This window comes from Leptodactylus fuscus, chromosome 3, assembly GCF_031893055.1.
Source record: "Leptodactylus fuscus isolate aLepFus1 chromosome 3, aLepFus1.hap2, whole genome shotgun sequence".
NCBI lineage: Eukaryota > Metazoa > Chordata > Amphibia > Anura > Leptodactylidae > Leptodactylus > Leptodactylus fuscus.
The window spans coordinates 46,868,973-46,892,017 of NC_134267.1; the positions used below are offsets into that span (position 1 = coordinate 46,868,973).

The 23,045-nt window shown below is 41.2% G+C and overlaps 1 protein-coding gene across 1 annotated transcript in view; it reads right to left on the minus strand.

Annotated features, from left to right (window-relative positions):
- MTHFD1L (methylenetetrahydrofolate dehydrogenase (NADP+ dependent) 1 like) overlaps positions 1–23,045 on the minus strand; it is a 128,796-nt gene that overhangs the window by 48,503 nt on the left and 57,248 nt on the right. The window contains exons 21-23 of the mRNA XM_075267508.1: positions 5,925–6,064; positions 3,549–3,590; positions 1,103–1,203 (exon numbers count right to left, since the gene is read on the minus strand). Coding sequence (XP_075123609.1) covers positions 1,103–1,203; positions 3,549–3,590; positions 5,925–6,064 — 283 coding nt within the window. The remainder of the gene's footprint in view (positions 1–1,102; positions 1,204–3,548; positions 3,591–5,924; positions 6,065–23,045) is intronic.

A 23,045-nucleotide genomic window follows, 5' to 3' on the forward strand; every position in this document is an offset into this window, starting at 1 on the left:
ATAAAAAGGCTGAATTATCCCTATAGAAGCAGGGTGGAGAATTTGACAAAGCTAAATGAAACCTTTATGCCGGATCACCGGCAAGGTCATGTAACTGGAAATATGACAATACACCAGGACTAGTAGAATACGTACATTTTAAATAAGGCGAGAATAATCTATTGAAGAGCGGGTCTAGTGCCAGCAGATGCAATAATTCTAGTCACATTACACCACTGTAGGCCTGTTTAGTGCCATAAGTGCGACAATTACATTATATGTCAATGTTCAGTGATGTCAGTATCACAATTCAGCTGCCAGGACATGTTGTCAGAAAGGAAAGTTACACCCATCAATAATGGAGCTCTAATACACAGTAAATAAGACAGACTGGGGTTTAACTGTCCCCATAAGATGTCACACAAAGTAAAAAAAAAAAAAAAAGTTTCCTGTTCCATAGCCATTAGGTAATGGTTATAAAAGAAAAAAAATATGTCTCTATTAAAGACGCTCAGATATGGAAAAGTCTTCTACACTATGGGACTATACATTTGCCCAAGAGGGGAAGTGCAGTTATTGGTGCATTACAGCCAAAGAGTTAAAGGGGGAGGGCACTTTCCAATGAAAACGCTAAACTCTTGTGTATGAAAGACACTAGCCCCCTAAGTTTCTTATGGTAGCCAGTTTCAGGACCCCACCCCTTACACACAAACCACCTACAGCGTCATTGTGTAAAAAGGATATGAAAGGGAATGTAATAAATTTTTGTTATAGTGTTATATTTATAGATCAGTCATTAGTTCTCATCATCAAGTGAATTTTTTTTCTTCTTCTCCTCTCCTCTTCATGTTGGGTTGGTTGGATAGGTTGACTTGAGTTAGATAGTTATCCGATACAAAGTTTAAAATGGGTCACTTGCTTAAGTTTGGACACTTGAGAACAAGGAGGGATGGGGGGGGGATTCCCAAGCTCTGCAGTCGGTCCAGTTCTCTGGTGAGATCAGTGCATGCGGAAAGTCCAGGAATAAAAGGTTACATGAACATCACATGAAATACCCAAGTAGAATTTCTTTTGCACTTCTGTTTAGCTTTAGTACTATATTTAATGGCAATGGAGAACTTACTTGAAGATATTTAAGGCCACCACAACTGGCACACCAAACAGCTGAGCAATCTGGATCTGCTTCTGTAAATTGCAGCAGCCGTCCCGAACCAGTTGCAGATTCTGTAGGAAGACAAGAAAGGGAGTCTTATTAGATTGTCCGATCACATGTCTTTTCCAGCTGAATGCACTGTCCAAGTTTCCATACAGTATGTGAATAATTCATGGCTGGTGATCTACAGTATGTTGTCCAGACTGGAGCATATGGCTAAGCAGATGCTTTCAAGCATGATGTATCAGACCTGCTATCAGTCTTGTCAAATATCACATGTCATCATTATGCCAGTGCAGGCTGCTTGTGACAACCCTGGCCAACAGCCTATAACAAGCAGGCAATGGTGTGCTTACTGGTTCCATCTACAGTGGATTCCCAGTAAAACACGATGAAGGCATATATGGAGTTCACTGTATTGGAACGCCGTTTCTAGTACTTTTCTGTGTATATTGTACATATATACAGAAAAAGTGCTTATAAGCCGTGTACGGTCAGGACTTAAGCATCTATTAGATATGAGAAGAGATATCACAAGCCAACTAAATTATTCATCTAGCACAGTTGTATAGTGCGACACCTCATTGTCCGATTTATAATAAGGACATAATAAGCCTTCAGCCCTGCAACTTTATACGTTCTTAGAAATTCTTGTCTACGTCTGAGGTCTGAAATGATCAATTACACACGAAAGACAAAAAACTTGACATATTCCTGACACAAGTGTTGTACACGGGAGCATGCCTATCTGTACGTCTTCTTAATATACTTAACCAGAGGCGGTCATACACATTAATGTCAGCCAAACCCATTAACCATGTAATGTGCTTGGGGGATCTCCTGACTTTCCTCTGACATAGTTTGAGACTCAGCTTGCCTATCCTTCTCCATGTCTGATCCTTAGGCCAGGGGCCTAACTGCAATGTGGTCTTTCCAACAGCTTTTAAAGGGGGTTTCAGACTAAAAATTGTGATGAACTATCCTAAAGATAGGACACTTATAACAAATTTAGGGAAGGGGCCGACACTCAGCAATTGCATCAATTTGCTGTTTCCAGCAGCTGATATAGAGACTGGAGCAGGAAGCAGACAACCCTGTTCTCCGCGTAATAGATGTACTGCAGGTCAGCTTCATTCATCTGAACAGAAGTTAAGCCTCCGTGACTGTCTTCACCATTAAACAGACAAGAGAACAGTCCGCTTCCTGCTCCATTCTCTCTGTATCGGCTTCTGAAGATACCTGATCAATGAAGACGTCAGATGTTTGCCATTAAGGTGGCTAATGTTTACAATAGTGAGATTTGGTACCCCCACAAATTAGATCATGGGGAGCCGATGTCAGTACATGGTAGTTGGCGCCTAATAAAGGCCCTCAGGTCTACCTTCAAAACTCCAGTATCAGACTGTGCCGGAAGAAAGTCTCAAATTGTGTAAGCGGCCATTTATCTTGTGGCCGCGGGCATGCCCAGTCAGCTCTGCCCGAGGCCTGAAGCCTAGAAGTTTGACCGTCAGCGCCAGAAGAAGACGCGTGAAGAGGCCGTTCCTGAAGAAGATGGAGGCGGTGCTGGAGAGTTCTCTCGCAGCATTGGGGACGCCCCCAGTGCTGTGAGAGAACTCATTTACATACAGACGAAAACCGGGATTTATACCGAACAGTGGTGCGGAGAAGACATCTAAAGGTAGGAGAAGAATAGCCCTTCTTAAGGCTATTCCTATGTGTCAACGAGGAAAAAAAAATTGATTTTAATGGTAGAATCCCTTTAAGGCTGGCCACATAAGACATCAATACAATCAAAAGACCACAAAGTCAACTACCCTTGTGGGGCTAAAATGTTGTGCAAAAAAAAAAAAAGTTTTATTGATGGGGAAAAAAAAAAAAGCTGGAGTATAATAAGACATTACTCCCCCATCCCAAAAAGTTAAAGAAAAAAACTCCCACACCCCCATTGACTATTTCTGTGGTCATATTGACCTAAGCAGTGTCAGAAGTAACAAAATATTTAACGAAAACCGTGCCAGAATTGATATTTTTTGTCAGTTTGCCGGCTTTTTATAACTTTTTCTTCAAGGCCAAGTGTTTCCCAAACTGGCATCAATTAAAATGTCAGATCTTGCTAGAAAAAAAATAGTTCCTAAACAATTTTGTTAAAAAATTAGGTTATTAAAAATAGAAAAAAAAGACGACCTAGCCCGTCTTTAGGAGCAAAAATTAATATAAGACACTGTCTTATTTTTGGGGAAACACGGTAATTTTCTATACACTGTACAGGAATGCTGGCAAATACCAACCCCATAATACAATCTTTGTAAAATAAATATCTTCAACCTGCCTTGGGTAGGTTTTTTGCAAGTGTCAGATGGCACAGGCTTTAATATGACAATAGACATATACTATAAGATAGAAAAATATACATTACCTCTTCTGTGTACTCTTTAGCTAGAGGAGCCCCAGCAGTAACCTGAAATGAAATGACACTGCACTGTAACTGGAGATTTAGAGATCTGGTCAGATACTAACCTTCTATATCAGTGTTTCTCAACCTATTCAAGCAAAGTACCCCCCTAGTGAGAAAACATTTCAGCCAAGAACCCCCAAAGTAAAGTTCACTAGGGCAGGACAATTATGACCTAAATAATAATAAAAAGAAAAAAAGAAAAAGAAAAATAAGAAAAAAAATTGCAATTAATTGGGTATTTTACCTCAATTAAAGGGGTTGTCTCGTCACAAGGATCCTATCTATAATGCTTGTAAATGTGAATGTAAGACTTTTCCTAAATACACTGCTTCAGCAAAACTGCTTTGTTTGGTCACTATCTCACTTTATTCATTTTTTTGTGGCCACAGCCCTGACCTAGCTGCTCCTGAGTCAAGTGATGTATCTGCTGCTCTCAGGGGGAGGGAGGAGGGGCTAAGTACACGGGAGCGAGCCTGGAGGGGGAGGGGTAGTTTACCCTTTGGGAGACAGGTGAAGCCAGCAACATCGCTATGCTCCTGCCCTGCATGAAGCCAACAGTGGCAGAAGTGATGCTGCTATTCCGTGGGGGGGTAGAGGAGCGGAATAACAGCATCGCTTCTGCCGCTGCTGTCTTCATGCAGGGCAGGAGCATAGCGATGTTGCTGGCTTCACCTATGCCGGCATCCGCTGTAATAGGCGGATGCTGGGGACTGTTAGACGCCGGCACAGGCACATCGCTATGCTTCTGCCCTGCATGAAGACAGCAGCGGCAGAAGCGATGCTGTTCCGTTCCGGGGTCACATATGCAAAGCCAAGCGGCGAGATGCCGCCGGCCCTGCGTGCAAGCTCATACACCAGTCTAGCCTTCACAATGCTAATACAGACCCGCAGGGTGTCGGGTCTGTATTTGCATTGTGAAGGGTAGACTGGTGTATGAGCGCGCACGCAGGGCCGGCGGCATCTCGCCGCTTGGCTTTGCATATGTGACCCCGCCCACCAATGACGAGCCAAAGCCGGAAGACAGAAGATTTTAGAGGAACGAAGACGGGCAAGTATGCGACGTGGGAGTACCCCTTTAAGATTATAAAGGTGATGATTTAAGCCATACCCCATTTTACAGTGAGATTAAGAGAAAGAGATAAAGAGATTTGCCGAACGGGTTTTATTAGGGCCGAATCAATTTGGGCCTCAGAGTTACGTGATGATGTGATCCATAGATCTAAGCATTGTGAAGCCACATGACATCAGCCAGAAAGGAGTCACGCTGAGGAGGATAGAAACACTATTTTTTAAAAAAAAATGTTTCCTCACCTCCCCTGGCCCTCCGCTTATTATACTCTGGGGTCTTAAGAGACCCGACAGTGTAATGGTTTCTGTTTGGGCTGAACAAAACTGCAAATATTGTAATTGAATCCAAGTAACTGACATGAACAAAATCACATCAGTTATCCAGATGGACTATCCTTTTCCATTATTTTTTGATCAATGGTCCAGCTCTAGCAATAACTTATAATTGTTAACAAAAGAAGGCATCATTTGACATCTTCACCAAGTTATGTAATGTCCCCTTCAGTGCCAAATGTGTAGTATAATAGCCTCATATGTAATATGATAGACCTAAAAGCCCTTCACAAGTAATAGAACGGCCCCCCAGTGCCCCATATAATATAATGGTTCCCAAAGTGCTCCACATGTTATAATAATGACCCCACAGTGGTCCATATATAATATAATGCCCCCAAAGATCATGACATAAAGTAAATCACTTGACCACTTTCACCAAATCCTGATGTCATTCAGGAGGCTGGAAGAGGCCATGGACCAATACCAATGTGCATGATTACTCACCTTTCCTAGGCCCAGATAATTATACGCTGGAGTCTGAAGAGACCCCAGAGTATAACAGTGGTTTGAGACACAACAAATTACCATTATGTCACGATGGGGAAGGGGGAGGGGGAGATTCGCACTGCAGAGCATACCCCTGAGGATAGAGGGGCATATTTCTAGGAGTACGTATACCACAAGTTGAGAACCACTTGTCCTATACAATGAAAAATGTGTTCCTACGGGCTTTCGGCTTTCAAATAGAAGAAGAAAAAAAAGAAAAACATTTTTCTTACAACTACTGGGGATGGTGCAGTGCATCTATATTAACAAGAGGGAAGCAGCAGGCATTGGAAGTCAGCGTAAAAGTGTTGCATGTGAAATTAGCCAATTATTAACAAATAACCATTTCATTTTCTCTTCATGATAGAAGATACCTATTCTATACATAGCCTTTATCAAAGGTCATTACTACAATTTGGTTGTTAATTTCTGGTTTTGGGAACTCACATTGGGTCCTCCTCCATGCATCTTCAAAGCTCTGATAGTAGCCACAAGCACAACCACATTGGGAACCAAGCTAGAGGCTCTGCACTTAATATTAAAAAACTTCTCCATGCCAATATCTGCCCCAAATCCAGCTTCAGTCACTAGAAGACAAAAAAAAAGAAGAAAAAAAAAGGACAATTAATATAATGCAGCTCTAGATACTGTTATAGTCCATTATTCTACCACATTTGGTCTCATATTTCAGGACAGTAATCAGTGGGTGGTTTCTGTACAGCATATCATAGACCTATCATGCCGAATATAGGAGGCAGGTAGACATGCAATTGGGCCAGGATCCAAATACAGGTTTTAATATATTGGGACAATATGTTTGTTTGATTCAGCCCCAAACATGACACCAGAACCACTGTTCTAGGTGGTAAAATACCCTAGACATAGCCATTTTTAAGTGAACCCCCACAGCCTCCTCCTGTATGCAGCATGATAGAGTAGTGCTGAGCTGCCCACCCATACAAGTCATCAGTGTCACCATCATACATAAAGTCATCACCATGTAATGCCGGCAACTGAGAAACTAGTGAGCAAAAAGGAGGAGAAAGATTTCAGCATGGGTTTATACAGAACAGACACAAAATTTGTTAATAAAAGTAAAGTACAACATAAATGCTATTAGAATATGAAGAGTTTAATGCACATCTATTGGCCACTTTAAAATACAGGCATGAAATGTTTAAATCTATATAAGAAACGAAGTTACACACTAAAGGGTCCATTCACACAGAGTAACGCGAGGCGTTTTTTGTGCTTATTTTTACGGCTGTAAAAAGACGTTTCCATTGAGTTCTATAGTAAAATACGCTTGTATTTATACTTCCATAATTTTACGTCCGTAAAATAATGGCTGTAAAATTACGGAAGTAAAAATACAGGCGTATTTTACTCTAGAACTCAATGGAAACGTCTTTTTACAGCCGTAAAAATAAGCACAAAAAACGCCTCGCGTTACTCCGTGTGAATGGACCTAAGGGCTCATTTTCACAGCACGATGTTCAGGCCGATGAGTGACAGTCAATAAAACATCAATTGCCACAATTTCTCTCATATGAATGGGACATAAAGGGGTATTCCAAAAAGGAGAAGAGGGGGCAACTTGCTGATTAGTCACCACCACCGATTTAGAGAAACGGGGTGCTCTGCACCCCCGTTCCGTCTAGGGTGCCTGGTCATACCGAATACTTACTTGGCCATTTCCAGCAATCCTCATTAAAATGAATGAAGAAGCATGCTTTACAAGCAAGTACCCTGTAAAACACCTTGAGTTCTTGAGATCGGTGGGGGTCCCAGCTGTGTGACACCCACCGATCAGCAAATTATGACCAATCCTTTGGATAGGGGATAACTTGTCCTTACTGGAATAGCCCTCTATGTTGATTGATAGTCTATATTATTTGCAGACTGCACACTTCAGCTCAATATTGGGAACAGCAGGCCTTTGCAGTCTGTAATATACTCCAAAGTCCCAAATTTTTTTCTTGACTCAATATATTCCTAGAGCTTGTTCTAGGTAGCATAGTAAAAGGAGTCTGACTCATTAACTCATGCAATACCATAAATAGCAGATAAAATCATGGACAGTTTGAGTCGGTCCATAAGACCGCTACTGTCTGAGCCAGAAGACAGACACTGACGGGAGCATTGGACCCCCATTGTAATGCCGTTATATGACTATTTATCCTTGCTCTTGGCTCACACCATCCTATGACATAAAAGGGAAAAAACGAAAAGAAAAAAAAAAAAAGTTACTCTGTCAGGAATTGTGAGTAATGATAAAGTTGTTTTTTTTTTCTCTCCCCCAGTTGGTCATCTCACATCACTCATCTTGGGTTATCTGAGTCAAGAGGAAAAATAAAGAAGGACAGATCTGTACACGTTATCGGGACAATCTCTATAGTAGTATTACTGAACACTCATACTCAGAATGGTCCGCATAGTACAAGCCAGAATCTACTTTCAAGTCATATCTATGCAGGAATTCACTACAGAAGTGAGTCATAGACAACCTGACAAGGAATGGTCCAAGAATGTCAAAGTGTGACGTCGGTCGACAGGAAGGAAACAGGATACAGTTCTAAAGCTGCGAGGATGAAGGCAACACACTGCATAGGAAGTGAAGCTGAAGACAAATGGGAAGAAAACAATGCAGGGAGCCAAGCTCTTCTACTTGGAAACTTGCCTATGATCATACACACACCACACTCACTTCTATATTATTTCCTCTTTCCAAATTCAAGTGCCAAGGAAAATATCAACAAATGCAGCCCGGAGGGGCAACTGAGGGGTCAATCAAGTGTTACTTCACTAATTACTAGATTAAGGAAGCCATTAAAAGGGGCAATCGAGAAAACTCATTAGGTTAAACACATTATGGTACACCTTATTCAGTAACGGTCCATGGTTGGGAGAAACTTAAAACAGGAAACCAATTAAACAAATTACGGAAAATTGGATTTGATCAAATCACATGCATTGTGCAGCGAATATACAAAGGTCATGGCAGTCATAAAATAGGTCACTGATTTGATTGCCTTCCTATAACCTCTGCACTGACAGTCAAGTCCATCAGTGGGGAATACCAGTAAAAGTCTCTTTCAGAATTGTTGAGGGACTATACAGGAACTTCTGACGTTCAGAAGCAGCCCGTGTTCTTGCCAAAGAATGTGTCCTAACCAGAACACTGCAATATCTGAATAGGAATTCAGAAATTAAGGAAAGCTTCTAAAAAGTTTATGGCCTACTACAGCTCCTACGGGGGCGCTGCATGGCACAAAGACTTGAAAGGTATTATTGTTCGTTATGTATTTCTTAAATTAAAAAAATTAGAGAAGAACCTGTCACCATCTTACATCAGTAGTGCTAGTGATATACATGTACAACTTCTCCTTCGCAGTGATAAGGTGGGATCATGTCCTCTAAGGAAATGTCAAAGAGAGTTCCTGAGCTATGCACCACCACCTCAGGCCCTACAGTACCTGGTTTATAACAATGTTTTTCAGCTAGGCCTCACAAATATAGACAGTGTAATTTCTCTTCATATAGCTTATTTCTCAAACAGTACCATATTTAAGAGCCCATAAATGCGCTTCACAGGAAGGGGTTAAAAAGTCCCTTTACGGCAATTCATGTCCATATGCTCCATTACGGTGTTTTGTGGATGTGTGGTGTACATATGATTCACAGACTGCATGCACATCTATTAGTAGTGAAAAAAAAAAAAGCATACTCACCTGTAGAGATGAGCGAGTACTATTCGAAACGGCAGCCATAGTAATGAATGGATATATTATATTATATTATAATATAAATATATATTATAGGTGCGTACTACTCGATACTGCCGTTTCGAATAGTACTCGCTCATCTCTACTCACCTGTCCCCGGCGTGCCAATCAGCGAAGGACCTGAATATCACTACCTGTGGCATCACGGATCCTCTTCCTAAGGCTTACTAAGGATTAGTCTTAGCACAACGCCAGAAGAGACCCGGGAGAGCAGACGAACCAGAGCAACGGGAACAGCTGAGTATGTTTTTTTGGTTTTTTTTTTCCTTCTGCCCCCAACAGATTTAAACTTTAAAAGTTTTACAACGACAGCCTCTTTAATTTTATGGACACATTCATCAATGGGCCATCAAAAAAAGAATGAAGACATTCTCTCAGGGTGGGTTCACACCAGCGCCTGATCTCTACTTTGCAAGTTTCCGATTCCTGCCCAAGAAACTGGACAGGAGACTGAAACCGCCAGGCAGTTTTCAAACCCATTCAATTGAATGGGTTTGCAAAGTGTCCGCCTGTAAACGTCTTCTGGTCTCCGTGGTGAAACAGTTTTTTTTGTTTTTTTCAACCGGACACAAAGTCGGACATGCAAGACTTGGCGTCCAGTTAAAAAAAAAAAAATTGTTTCACCGCGAAGACCAGAAGACGCTCATGGGCGCTGAGGGGCAGACACTGACTGCCGGGTTTCAGTCTCCTGTCGGCAGAAGACGGAAACCCACAAAGTGGAGATTGGGCACTGGTGTGAACCCGCCCACAGTCAGTTTTACAGACCACTGAGCTCCATTTAGTTCTATGGATTTGTGTCAATCATGAAAATACATAGATGTCATCAATTTCTTACAGATCCAGACCAAAAGAATTCATTCAAAAGCCAAGAGGTGGACGTTCAAGCAAAAAAAATGGAGTCAACAAGTTGGCTCCTCACAAGGTCTATCAATTCTGGGGCAACAAATACAGCCGTAGAGGTGGCTCATATGCTTCATAATAGTGAGATCAAACGTCCAAGCACTGAAGTCAATAGACGGCACTTTGATGGGTGCAAGAGAGTCTGGAAAAAAACAAGGAAAAGGGAGCTAATGGATCCAGAAATTGAAGGAACTGTCAAGTTTGGTGGAAGAAGTCTGATATGGGGATGTTTCACAAAAGGTGAAAGGTATTGGATACTTGACCAGGTTTGATGGTGGTCTCAATTCTGAGCTATATGACAATATCATACAAGACTAGTTACTTAATACACTTGAGTACTATAGATATGAAAAGGACAACAGTTTTCTATCAGGAAACAACCTGAAGAAAACACCAAGATTAGCAAACAAATGGTTCAATGATAATGAAGCAGAGGTGCTAGATTGGTCCACAAAAAGTTGTATTCGTACCCAAGTGATTCGACCAGTATACACCAACATTGGAAACAAGTAGAAGAGATCTGGCATCAGATTTTGATTGAGACATGCTGGAATCTGATCCATAGCATGCCTGGAAGAATTCAGACAGTGTTGAAAGCCAAAAATATTCTGCCATCTTGTTCTTCACAAATTATTAGTATATATTTGTATTCATGTTAGTTCATACATTTTCAAACAAAGTATTAATCTTAACTCCACTAATTTTGTTAGTAAGGATATAGTAAATATGACATAACAGATTGCATTGTTAGTCTCACCGGTTAGATCATCTTTTTGCAGACACATTGTATTAATTTGAATGAGTAAAAAACACAAAATCACAATTTACACGAATTTTGAAATTTTCATCAGGGTCAACGTAATGGAAACACAATTTTCCCACTATCTGACACAACCCTGCAGTTATATAGTATAAATTGATCCACAAGTCTTTCAGGTTTCCTTCTTTCAGTATCTACATCTTCTAACAGCCTATTGTCCAATTTGTCTTTAACAACATCGAGTGGGGACAAAACACCATGACAACTAAGGGGTTGGCCACTTTCAGACCAATATTAAGAGACAAATGTTATTGTTTATACAATAAAAAGATATACAATTTTCCAATATACTTTCTGTTTTCTAGATCTCTCCTTGTTGTCATTCATTGTTACTTCTAGTGGATAAAAGTCTGACCATGGTCATGTGATTTATGGTCCATGGTCATGTGATGGGCACACAGGTGCACAGCCGATTACCAAGGTAGATGTCTGAAACACATGATCATGGACCATAAATCACATGACCATGGTCATAGATTCATACATTAGAAGTAACAGAATGAATGACAGCTAGCAGAGATCTAGAAAACTGTGAGGAATAGATACAGAAAGTATATTGGGAAATTGTACAACTTTTTATTATACAAGTCATAACATTTGTCTCTCAATAATGGTCTGAAAGTGGACGAGAGAGAGAGTGAGAGACAGAGACCGAGAGAGAGAGAGAGAAACTGAAGAGAGATAAGTTTGTATGGCAAAGTGTCAATGTTAAAATGACAGCTAAATTCTTCAATAATAAAAGTGGAGTCAGAGAGCAGGCTATGCTTGTATTTACTTTAAATAAATATCTCCATGAATTAATATGTCCTAATACGGCATCTGGAACAAGTCCATCAAGATTTTGTATACCGCTGAGATTTCACCAGTGTTATGGCACCTCCTCAGCTAGAGCCAAGGGCAGTTTCATCACCACAAATCATTCTGGAGAACAATTTACTTGTCTTGCTCTGATAATTTAGTGATAGCCCCGGATCAGCTTCAGGACACAGGTTTATAGTGCTTTAATGTGAACAATGCAAGGGGAAATGGAAAGTGCGGACTGCTCGCTGCCACTTATATATGCATGTAAACAAACCGTTCTCAGTGCAGCTGGACATCTGCAAAGTCAGGAAAGAGCCCAGAACCGTGTGGAAGATGGTGAACTCTGAACCAGCTCATTTCCAGTGGAAAGATAAGAGAATTATCATCTGGTTGCCAAGAAGCTTGCTGAAAAAAGTCAATTTAGCATGATGCTTTAAAGGGATTCTACCATTAAAACACTTTTTTTTTCTAGGTAACACGTCGGAATAGCCTTTAGAAAGGCTATTCGTCTCCTACCTTTGGAAGTGATCTCCGCCACGCCGTTCGTTCGAAATACCGGTTTGTACCGGTATGCTAATTAGTTCTCTCGCTCTGTTCGGCGAACTTGCGGTGTCGGCACTATGGCCGCGGGCATGCGCAGTACGTTCGGCAAAGTTCGCCGAACAGAGTGTACTGCGCAGGCGTCCGACATCAAGCCGAAGAAGGAAGGGGAGGATGCAGAGGCGGCGCTGAATTCGGTTTTCGAGCAGCAATGGGGATGTCCCCATTGCATCTCCTGCGCTGGGGGACGCCCCCATCGCTGTGAGAGAACTAATTAGCATACCGGTACAAACCGATATTTCTAAGGCGCGGCGGAGACCATGTCTAAAGGTAAGAGACGAATAGCCTTTCTAAAGGCCATTCCGACGTCTTATCCACAAAAAAAAGAGGTTTTAATTAGAGATGAGCGAACACTAAAATGTCCGAGGTTCGAAATCCGATTCGAACAGCCGTACACTGTTTGGCTGTTCGAACGGATTTCGAACCCCATTATAGTCTATGGGGGGAAATGCTAGTTTCAGGGGTAGGCATAATTTGATACAATTATACTTACCAAGTCCACGAGTGATGGTCGGGCTGGATTCCCCTTGAAGTCTTCTCCCGGCGCAGCGCCCCCGCCGCGTCTTCCGGCTGGAATTCACTCTGCCTAGGCATTGGGGCCTAGGCAGAGCCGACTGCACATGCGAGGGCATGCCTGCGCATGCGCAGTCGGCTCTGCCTAGGCCGGATGCCTAGGCAGAGTGAATTCCAGCCGGAAGACGCCGTGGGAAAGCTGCACGGAGAAGACTTCTAAAGGTAAGAGAAGAACCAGCGTTGATTTGCAGAATGTATAGCATTCTGCCAAACAACGCTGGTTCTGCATCGAATCTTAAACTTCGAACAGCTAGTAGTGTTCGATCGAGTACGAGTATTTAGAATACCGTAGTATTCGATCGAACACTACTCGCTCATCTCTAGTTTTAACGGTAGAATCCCTTTAAAGACGGTCATGAAGTACATAGTACAAGGTGGTGTCAAGGTCTCGAGACCAAACATGACTTGTGCCCGAATTCCACTTCTGATTGCATAAATGATATAAATATGAAAAAGTCATGTCATATTCATGGTCATATGCACAAGTCCTTTCATTTGTAGAATTACTACCTAAAAATATAAGGCGTTGTATTACTAGTAGAGCAGCATACTCTTTCCATAAAAGAGAAGAAGCCTTCAAACAGTCTGTAAAAGAATTCCTTAAGAAGTGCATAGCTAGCATACTTGCAGGAGCTCTGAGGACACTTGGTGGGGTAGCGTTTTACAAAAAAATCAAAGGATGATGGGACTTTGCGTGTTAAGCCAGCTTTTGCACATACTATAGTGCTTAACATGATGTGAACCAGAAACATTGCCACAAAGGTTGATGTCAAAGTGTGATTTTTGTTTTTAGTAGACTTAAGGGGCGGTCATCTGGTGCTTGTCATACTAAAACATGGCAGCGCAGATGGGCAGACGCCCAATGTAAAGTCTAGATATTTGTAAGACGTATGAAATACGGTGGAGGACGCCTGTACATTCCAGACATGCCACTCACTGGATATAAAACTGCACTAGTTGACAAGGGAAAATTTGGAAGGGTTTGTTAAGGAATTTATTCATCTAAAGAAGGAAACAATTTGCACACACTTTATAGTATCACTTACATGCTCTCTCAGGTTTTAAGGTGTCCGAACATTTTAGATGGCGGTCAGGATCACACTTGTTCAACTGGCAGATATTTGACCCACGTACACCAGTAGATTCTATAGCAGTGGGTCATCTCTCGTAATAATGAAGGATGAAACGAATCAAATACAACCCAACTAGCTGAACATGAGAAAACACAAGATTAATAACCATATCCAGACACAAAGGAATGAGAATCCCATGCTACTAGTGTAACGGGTCACCACAGATAACACAATCTAATGTATATGACTTTCATTAGGTCTTGACATTTTACCCCTTTGGCAGGTCTCTCACTGGTCTCTGTTTACTCCATGAACTTAGAGAGAAGAAAGAAAAGAAAAAAAAAAACACCTCATCCATATTTCTTTGGCAATGAGCCTTTTTTCCTGAAGTTCACCAAAATGACATGCCAGATGAGCAGCACCATCGACTAACACGTCTGCCGTACAGATTTATTTTACTAAGGCAATTTAATGCTTGCTTCGACAGGGTGGAAAATGTAAAAATGCTGACTAGGCAATTTTTCTATCTCACGGAGGTGCTGAGGAAAGCCTACAATGAGCACTAAAGCAGGGGGTCATCTTCAAAGTGTCAAAGAGTTGTGTGAGAGAGTTAAGGGTGTAGTCTGGGAAGACAGGTATATTCCAGCCAGGCACCTAAAGGGTGTTTGGTAAAGACTCACACCAGGGAGGTCAGCTGACTAATCAAGGCCTAATAATAGTCTGAGTGTGAAGACTAGCAGTGTGGCAACACACTGACAGAGCTGACCTGTCCAGACCGGACCTGCAAAGCAGGTACTGTGCCACCTGTTGCCAAGGTGGGAGACTGGTAGCCAGTCTCCTGTATAGGCAAGGAAAAGTTCCCTTACGTTTAAGTTAGTTCCTCAGCCGAGAAGGGTTTTGTTTATTCTGTGCCTTTGCAAAGGCAGTGTATGTGCTACAAGTGAATAAAAGCCTGAACTTGTGTGCAACCCAGTATCTATGTCCCTGTTTCCTGCACTGCTACAAGCATCTACCTGAGCGATTCCCCACAGTTGGTAGATATAAACATACATGTGTTAACCCAACTACAGTATATACAAGGAAAAATGTAAATGAAAATACAGAAAAAAAACCCCACTGAAAATGTTAACCTATGTTGCAGACACAAGGGATTTCTTATATTCCACAGCTAGATAATTTCTTTATTTACTATAGACGGGAGAATCTTATAATCTGCCATTCTGAAGGAAAAAAACATCTGAAACGCAAAATACATTTGTCTGCTAAAGCAAATCTAAAATGAAAGAAGTCTGAGGAAGTCCACACGTTCCCAGCGGTTGTATACAACTGGAACTCCAACCACCCATGATGGCCAATGACAACACACTTTAAGGTAACTCCTCAGCTTACATTTTAAAGTTATTCCAACATTGGCCATCACATGCAACATCCAGAACAGGTGAAGGTGCTGTTACTATTTCATAGAAAGCTAAAACAATTGAGACACTGGTAACGCTAACATTTAAAAATGGAAAGGTCACCTACATACATTATTATTATTGCAGAGAAAGGTCTAGTTCACACGGGGCAAGAGGGGGCGGATTTTTATGCGGAAACCACATCAAAATCCTCCCCTCACTATAGAGGTCTATGTAGACTGCTAGCGTTCTTTTTTCCTCCAGCGGTTTGTTCCTGCTCGCGGAAAAAAGAAGCGACCGGCCCTTTCTTCAAGCGGATTCTGTGGCTGATTCAGCCGCAGCGTCCACCTTGTGACACCACCCTACGGACTAGGCCCATTCAATGGGTCTAATCCGGAGTGGAAAGCCGTGACGGAATGTGTTCACGCATAGCCCCGTGTGAACTAGCCGAAAATATGGAGCAAGGTCACACTACATCTGCAAATTCACATGCTAAACGAAACCTACTTTTGACATGTATAATGACTGACATCACAATATATAAGTGTGGAATTACACATATGGCCATACCAAAATATCTGTCTATCAGATGTGGCATCTATATAGCTGAGGTCAGAAAAATGTTATTAAAATACAATGACCCAGATTTATTAACAGGTACACAACATAAACTTAGGCAGCCTGAAAATACACCAGATTTAATCACAGTATATGATGGAGGATGATAAATGTGGTATATGTTTAGACTGTCTAGCCTAGGTTTATACCACCTTTTAGTTTTAGCACATGCCTTATGTTGCAAATGACTAAATCCAGATCAATTACAAAAGTCCACATTAAAATCCACAAGCAAGGGTTTGCAGTGAATTTGTCCATGGTGTAAACAAGTCTCAGAAGCTATTCTTCCATAAAAAGATCATCAACAGGTACAAGGACATTTATAAAGTAACTACAGTGACCCTGGCACCATGAGGATATTAAAAGCAACGGCATTCATAATTCCCACTCTTTCCTTACTGCCCCTCATCTTAGCGGAGATGGACAGCCATGGTTTGCTGGGCCTAGGTCTTGACTTCTGCTCTAATGTATTGAGGCCGACGGTCTACACATGTGACTGCACGTAGCAGTGTAGAATCCTTATAAATGTACAGAACATACAAAACCTGTAACCAAATAAGTGACTGCCACTCTGCACTGTGAACTTTGTGTGACTTTCTTTGTATATGTAATAATATCCAAGCAAGAGCATACTTGCTTTAGATAAAAATCACATTTATACCTTGCAAATAAATTCCACATGTTTGGTACAATAACTATTATTTGAGAACAGTATGAATAACAATACTAATACAATAACAGGAAAATAATAAGGACATTTTAGTAAAGTAAATAAATATAAAAAAGGCCAATTTCCTTTCATAAAATATATATTTATAAAACATGTACGACGAATTAAGATATAGATGTAATTTTCAAGCAAAAAGATCAAGTACATATACTTAAAGGGGCTTTGCCAGTAAAACATTGCCTATCCTGTGGACAAGAGATAAGTATTGATCACTGTGGGTCCAACTACCAGGAGCCCCTGGAATCTTGAGATCGGGGGATCCAAAGCCCACTGCATAAGTGGAGTGTAGCATGAATGTATGACCAATGCTGCATTCCCTTCTATGTGACCAGAGATAACAGAGTACACCAGGTATTAAAGAAGTGAATGAAGTGGCGGTCACATGTGTACTACCGCTTCAATCACGCCCAGAATTCTGGGACCCCGGCCTCGAGATCGCTGCGTTCTCAGTAGTTATACCTTCGGTTATCAGATACTTCTGTCGAAAGAGGATCCCAACTAAAAGGGAGCAAAATATTTCACATGTTTTATGACTTATTGGGTCGTGAAAGAGTTCACAATTTGTAAGTTATAAGCTTGTGCTAAATAAACAGATAACTCAGGGGCTTGTAGAACTGCATGCCATGAACATTGTGTAATCGTACACATCAGGGAGAGTGCGTGCCTACATAGGCAGTCCAAATCAGTATCCCTACGCTATGCTGAGGAGGCCCAATAGGCCGAAACAGCGCTGTCCATAGCTGGGAATCTGTTCCTTTTGGAATAGAAATACTAATTTGGCAATTAAATCCACATCATGATTAAATAGACTTTTTAACTGAGTCATGCATGATGTTAATTATGCTGCCCTCTAGAGGGCGGTGTACAGAGTGCACTGTTCTCCTAATTACATCCTGGAGAATAGATTTGCATATTTTTTACCCATGAACATTGTGCTAATGGAAACCCTACCCAATAAAGTAAAGGCCGTGTTTGCCGAACACCGGCCATAGATTCCCATTAAGGTCCAAGGCCCATGCTCAGCAAGCATGCAGTAATGGGATGTTTGGCTGTTCACGTATTTTTGGACATGTAGGTCATTTAACATGGCAAGTTAGAGTCAGACGAAATTCAGAAATGTGAGATCAATCTTTCATCTCTTAACAGTTTCTAAGATCCATCTTCGGGGATAAACTGAAATCTCATTTCATATAGCTATATTACAGCAATATAACTAGAGGCAGAACAGGAAAATTAATTTTGGGAAGCTTTCAAGATGGCTTAGAGTGAAAAATACACTTTTGGATAGGGAACTACAACATACAGACTGGTATTGTTGCGATAGAGATAGACAAAGCAGAATGAAAACAGGAAAGAAGAAACTTAAAGTGTAGGAAATGGCCATGTGTGGGAGATTTCCTTCACTGGTGTTCAGAGACGTGGGTGCCTACGTAAAGACATAAGTAGCTTGGAGCTAAGCCAGACATAAGTGGTCATGGCATATGTGGACAATGGATAGACTTTATAGTAAGGACTTCAGGGTGTCACAACAGAATGGATGTTGGCCATTATTAGACTGAATTTAAAAGCTGCCCAAGAATACAGAACATGGAGAGCCCATGGATATTAGACAGGAAAAATGCAAATCTTCGTTTTCCTCTATGGTAGTTAATTAAACACTTTCCATACACAATACAGTAATATGGCGGGAGGTCCGGTTGTGGCGCTCAGGTAATCTGTATAACTTGCCTTTCTTAGGGGGCCCCAATAATTAACCAAACAAATGTCTTTATCCTCCGCAATGCAGATCTCAGTGTTTCAGAATAAGGAATTTATACCGCACATTGTAACATGCTATAGAGAAGATCAATGAGACCTATTGAATAAATGGATCGATTAAATCCCTAATATCCCTTCTCATAGATCCTGTAAACACAGTAGCCATGATGAAATGTGTGAACAAAGTCTTGGCAGGAAGAGGAGAGGTATTCATCACCATTCATTAGGTCAATGAGGAAAGGAAAAAGGAAATCGTACCAGGATTATTAATCTACTTTAAGACTGTAAGGTGAGTAAGGCTCCATTCACACATTCCAAATTTTTTTTTACATTTGTTTAGTAGATCCTTTGGAAAAATTGATGCAAATGGATAACCCTCTGTTTACATAGAGATGACTGTAAAGACACAATTTCCGTCAGAAATGGTTGCATTTATTTATTTTCTTTTACATTGATGACCATCCTTTTGCAACAGATCTGCTAAACGGATGCAAACGCGATATGAATAGACCCGAGCTTTAGTATCCTCTGCATCTTCTACTTCTTATTGCAGAGTTTCACAATTGTGTCTATACTTATATGTCTGGTCACATCCTCTTCAAACTGCAGCCATATTATGGAAGGAAGAGCCATGTGACAGGAAGATATTACCGTCATAACAAGGACATGCAGGTTCAATACTACTTGCAACTATCAGCAATGAAGTAAATCTGATTTCTATGCAGCTTTTTAACAAAGTATCTTTCCTTGTATGCAGATTTATTGTAAGGATGAATTCACACATGGTATAATTTTACACCACGGACAAATTCACTGCAAAACCTTACATGTGAATTTGTAGTGTAATTGCTCTGGATTTAGTCATTTGCAACATAAGACACCATGCACACTACTGTATAATTTACAGTCTACAAAATCCGGTTGAGTGTCCAGTTTTTGTGATCGGTGTGTCATCAGTATCAGTGCTGTAGGTCTGCAAAACCGTCAGTATTGCATTAATACCCATTTTGTGCGTATCTGCAAATACAGATGACGTATCTACCATGTTTCCCTGAAAATAAGACAGTGTCTTATATTAAATTCTTGTCCTAAATATGGGACATATATATATATTATTTTTTTTTGTGGGGGGGGGGGGATGTGATGTGGGATGAGCACAGCGGGCATCTCCCTGCTCATCCTACAGCAGGGACAGTGGATACAACCTATGGTATCACAGCAGAGGCAGCAGCCGGCTTTCCTGTGCATACAGAACATCGCGCACAGTGTTCAGCAGGCTGCAATGGTTTTTGGGGGATGCCTTATTTTCGGGGGGGGGGGGGGGGGGTTGCCTTATATTAGGCAATTAAACAGAAACCTCCCCCATGACTTATTTTCGGGGGATGATCTATTTTTGGGGAAACATGGTAGGTAAGCATGTGACGTCCATTGTTTAATGTGCCCAATAGGCTCCTATTTGCTAGTGTGTGCCATGAACTCCAAGCAGAATAAGACATTTGGACCAGTGAAAAACTTGGTGTTGTGCATGGGTCCATTGAAGTGAATGGCTTAGAGTACTGTGGATTTTGCAGCATATTTTACAGTCTGTTGGTGAAACTACTGTTCTAAAGGAAGGAAGTGCCAGATCTGAGCATGGATCCCCAGCCCCACATCAGGAACAGCCTGCCTACATTGTGGTCTGTCCTTTGGCACATTAGATACTACCGAATGCACCCAAAAAACACCAACATATACAGTTGTAGAAAAATGGTTTTTAGGCCAAACCACATATGCAAGAGGCCTCAAACAACTAAGGGCCCCTTCACATGGAGTTTATGCTCCGTGTATTCTGTACATTTCACACGTGAAAAATGTAGTTAGCCATTGAGTTCAATGGCATGTTCGTATAACGCACGTCTTTTTGCGCACGCAAAAACATGTGCGTTATACGAACATGCCATTGAACTCAATGGCTAACTACATTTTACACGTGTAAAATGTACAGAATACACCGAGCGCATACAGAATACACGAGCGTAAACTCCGTGTGAAGGGGCCCTAAGAAAGCAGAAGGGCATGCCAGAACTGCAGTGGTAGTAAGAGTTCATGGCAATGTGAAATGCTTTTTTTCAGCACTGAAAGGCTGTCACTGTATCAGCAATTTATATTCATAGGTATGAAAGAAGTATACCACCAACAAGGGGCCTATAGTTCAAAGTCACTCGGAGAAGAAAAACAGAAATGTTAGGTATGACTGGAATGTATTCAGTTACTATACTGTACTATAACTTAAATGGAGAACCTCACTCCTTTCAATGTACAGCAGGCATAAGGGGAAGCAGGGCCCAGTGCTGAAGAACATCTCATGTCCAAGGTTTTTTTAACCCCTTAAGGACCAGACCAATTTTTGTTTTTGAATTTTTTATTTTTCCCTCCTCACATTTCAAGAGCCATAACTTTCTCACTTTTCAGCTTACAGAGTCACATGATGGCTTATTGTTTGCGAAACAAATTGTACTTTGTAATGGCATCATTCAATACCCTGCGTAATGTACTGGGATGCTGGGGAAAAAAAATTCAGAATGAGGTTTAATTGGAGGAAAAAAAAATGCATTTGCGCCAATTTCATATGGGTTTAATTTTTACTGCGTTAACATGACATGTTACTTGTATTCTGCGTGTCAGTACGAACACGACGATACCAAATTTATATAATATTTGTAATGTTTTGATACCTTTAAAAAAGTGAAAAACTTTGCAAAATAGAAAAAACAAAACATGTTTGAGTCTCCATATTGTGACACCTGTACCTTTTTCATATTTACATGTATCGAGCTGGGCAAGGCATCTTTATTTTATGAGGGACAAGATGACATTTTTACTGATACCATTTTTTATTTTAAAAAAAAAAACCTTTTTTTTAATAGGAGGCAAAGTGTTGGAAAAAACACTATTTAATTATTTTGAATTTTTTTTCGCCACTACAGGATAAATATTTTAATAGTTTGGGGATTTAGGAGTGTGGAGATGCCCGTTTTGTTTATTTACTTTTATATCTGATCTAAGGAAAGGGGGGGTGATTTTAACTTTTAAGTTTATTTTATACTTTTAAATGAGTAAAACAAAATACAGCCTTAAGTTCAGGTAAAAATAAAACAAAAATCCTGCTCGTTTGAGCGATTAACTAAACAAAAGTAATAACCTAACTATATGTGTGGCTTACTAACAGCCACACGAACAACATAAGCACAACTTTGTCTCACCGGACTCAGGGTCACAGGACAGACCCAGATACTTACTCTCTCTCACTGGATCTGAATTGAAGTGCAGGATCTGGAGACTTTTTCTAGCCCAGTAATGAGCTAAGGACTCTCACCTGGAGCCGAGGCCTACTCAAGACTCGCACTGGACCACACAAGTTAAAAACCTGGGGGAGATATAGCGAGATTCCAGCACCCAGCCTGTCACCTTCTCAAAGGGGTTAAAGCAAAATTCAATTTGACGTAAAAGGATTAATTTGTTCTGTGATAAATACAGTGTATGTCATCGTTCTACAAACCTCAGCAACAGTGGACACCAGTCCAAATATAGCCCAGAGGACACACTCAAGAAGAATGAAATGAAAGAGAAATGAAAGACCCCCTTCTCTTCTCATAGGATGGGAGGGGACATGCCAAAACACATGTTCTGTTGTGCCTCTGATGTTTTCATTATCTCCGACATTTCAACCTTAAAACAAAAAGGCTGTTTCATCCTCCAAAATTGCAATATCATTAGACCACCTTGGTCAAGATCAGAGAAATTTTTCCTTACATTGCTATAACCTCAATTTGGCCTACCGGCATTTCTAAGCGGACCCCCTGATCCATGAGAAGCAACAGATTAGTAAATTTGGTCATTTGTAAAGGTGAAGTTACACAAAGTGATTTGTTTGTAGACACGACTCCTGTACGATGGCAATATCCTATGTTTCTGGTAACCACTTGTCAGTGAGATCAACAATGATTCTTTTCGAAGAAGAATTTAAAAGTACTAATCTCTTTAAACAGAATTGAGATATACAGCTGATCATTAATTTGGCTTCTCCGGCCATATGATCAGTTGGTATAGGCAGTGGCGTAACTACCGTGGTAGCAGCAGTAGCAGCTGCCACAGGGCCCGGGCCATTAGGGGGCCCGGTGACAGCCGCTACCGCTGCGTTTTTTTTTTAAATAGGCTGTTACGGGCCCTATTCACTTGCCGATCCTGGCTGGGCCGTGATCGGCAAGTGACACCGCGGGCCCCACAGGGGCTATCATTATACTCAGGGGTCTTTGCAGACCCCCGAGTATAATGACCGGCGGATCGGGAGAGGTAATAAACATAAAAAACTGTTACTTACCTCTCCGCGATCCTGCCAGGCCTCCGTCCTACTGTTGTCTGACGTCTCTGACGTCACATGAACCCGGCATGCTTCCCGGGTCATGTGACGTCCGACGTCATTAACGAAGGACGCGAGCAGTGGTCAGCACAGGAGGACAGCACAGCACAGGTA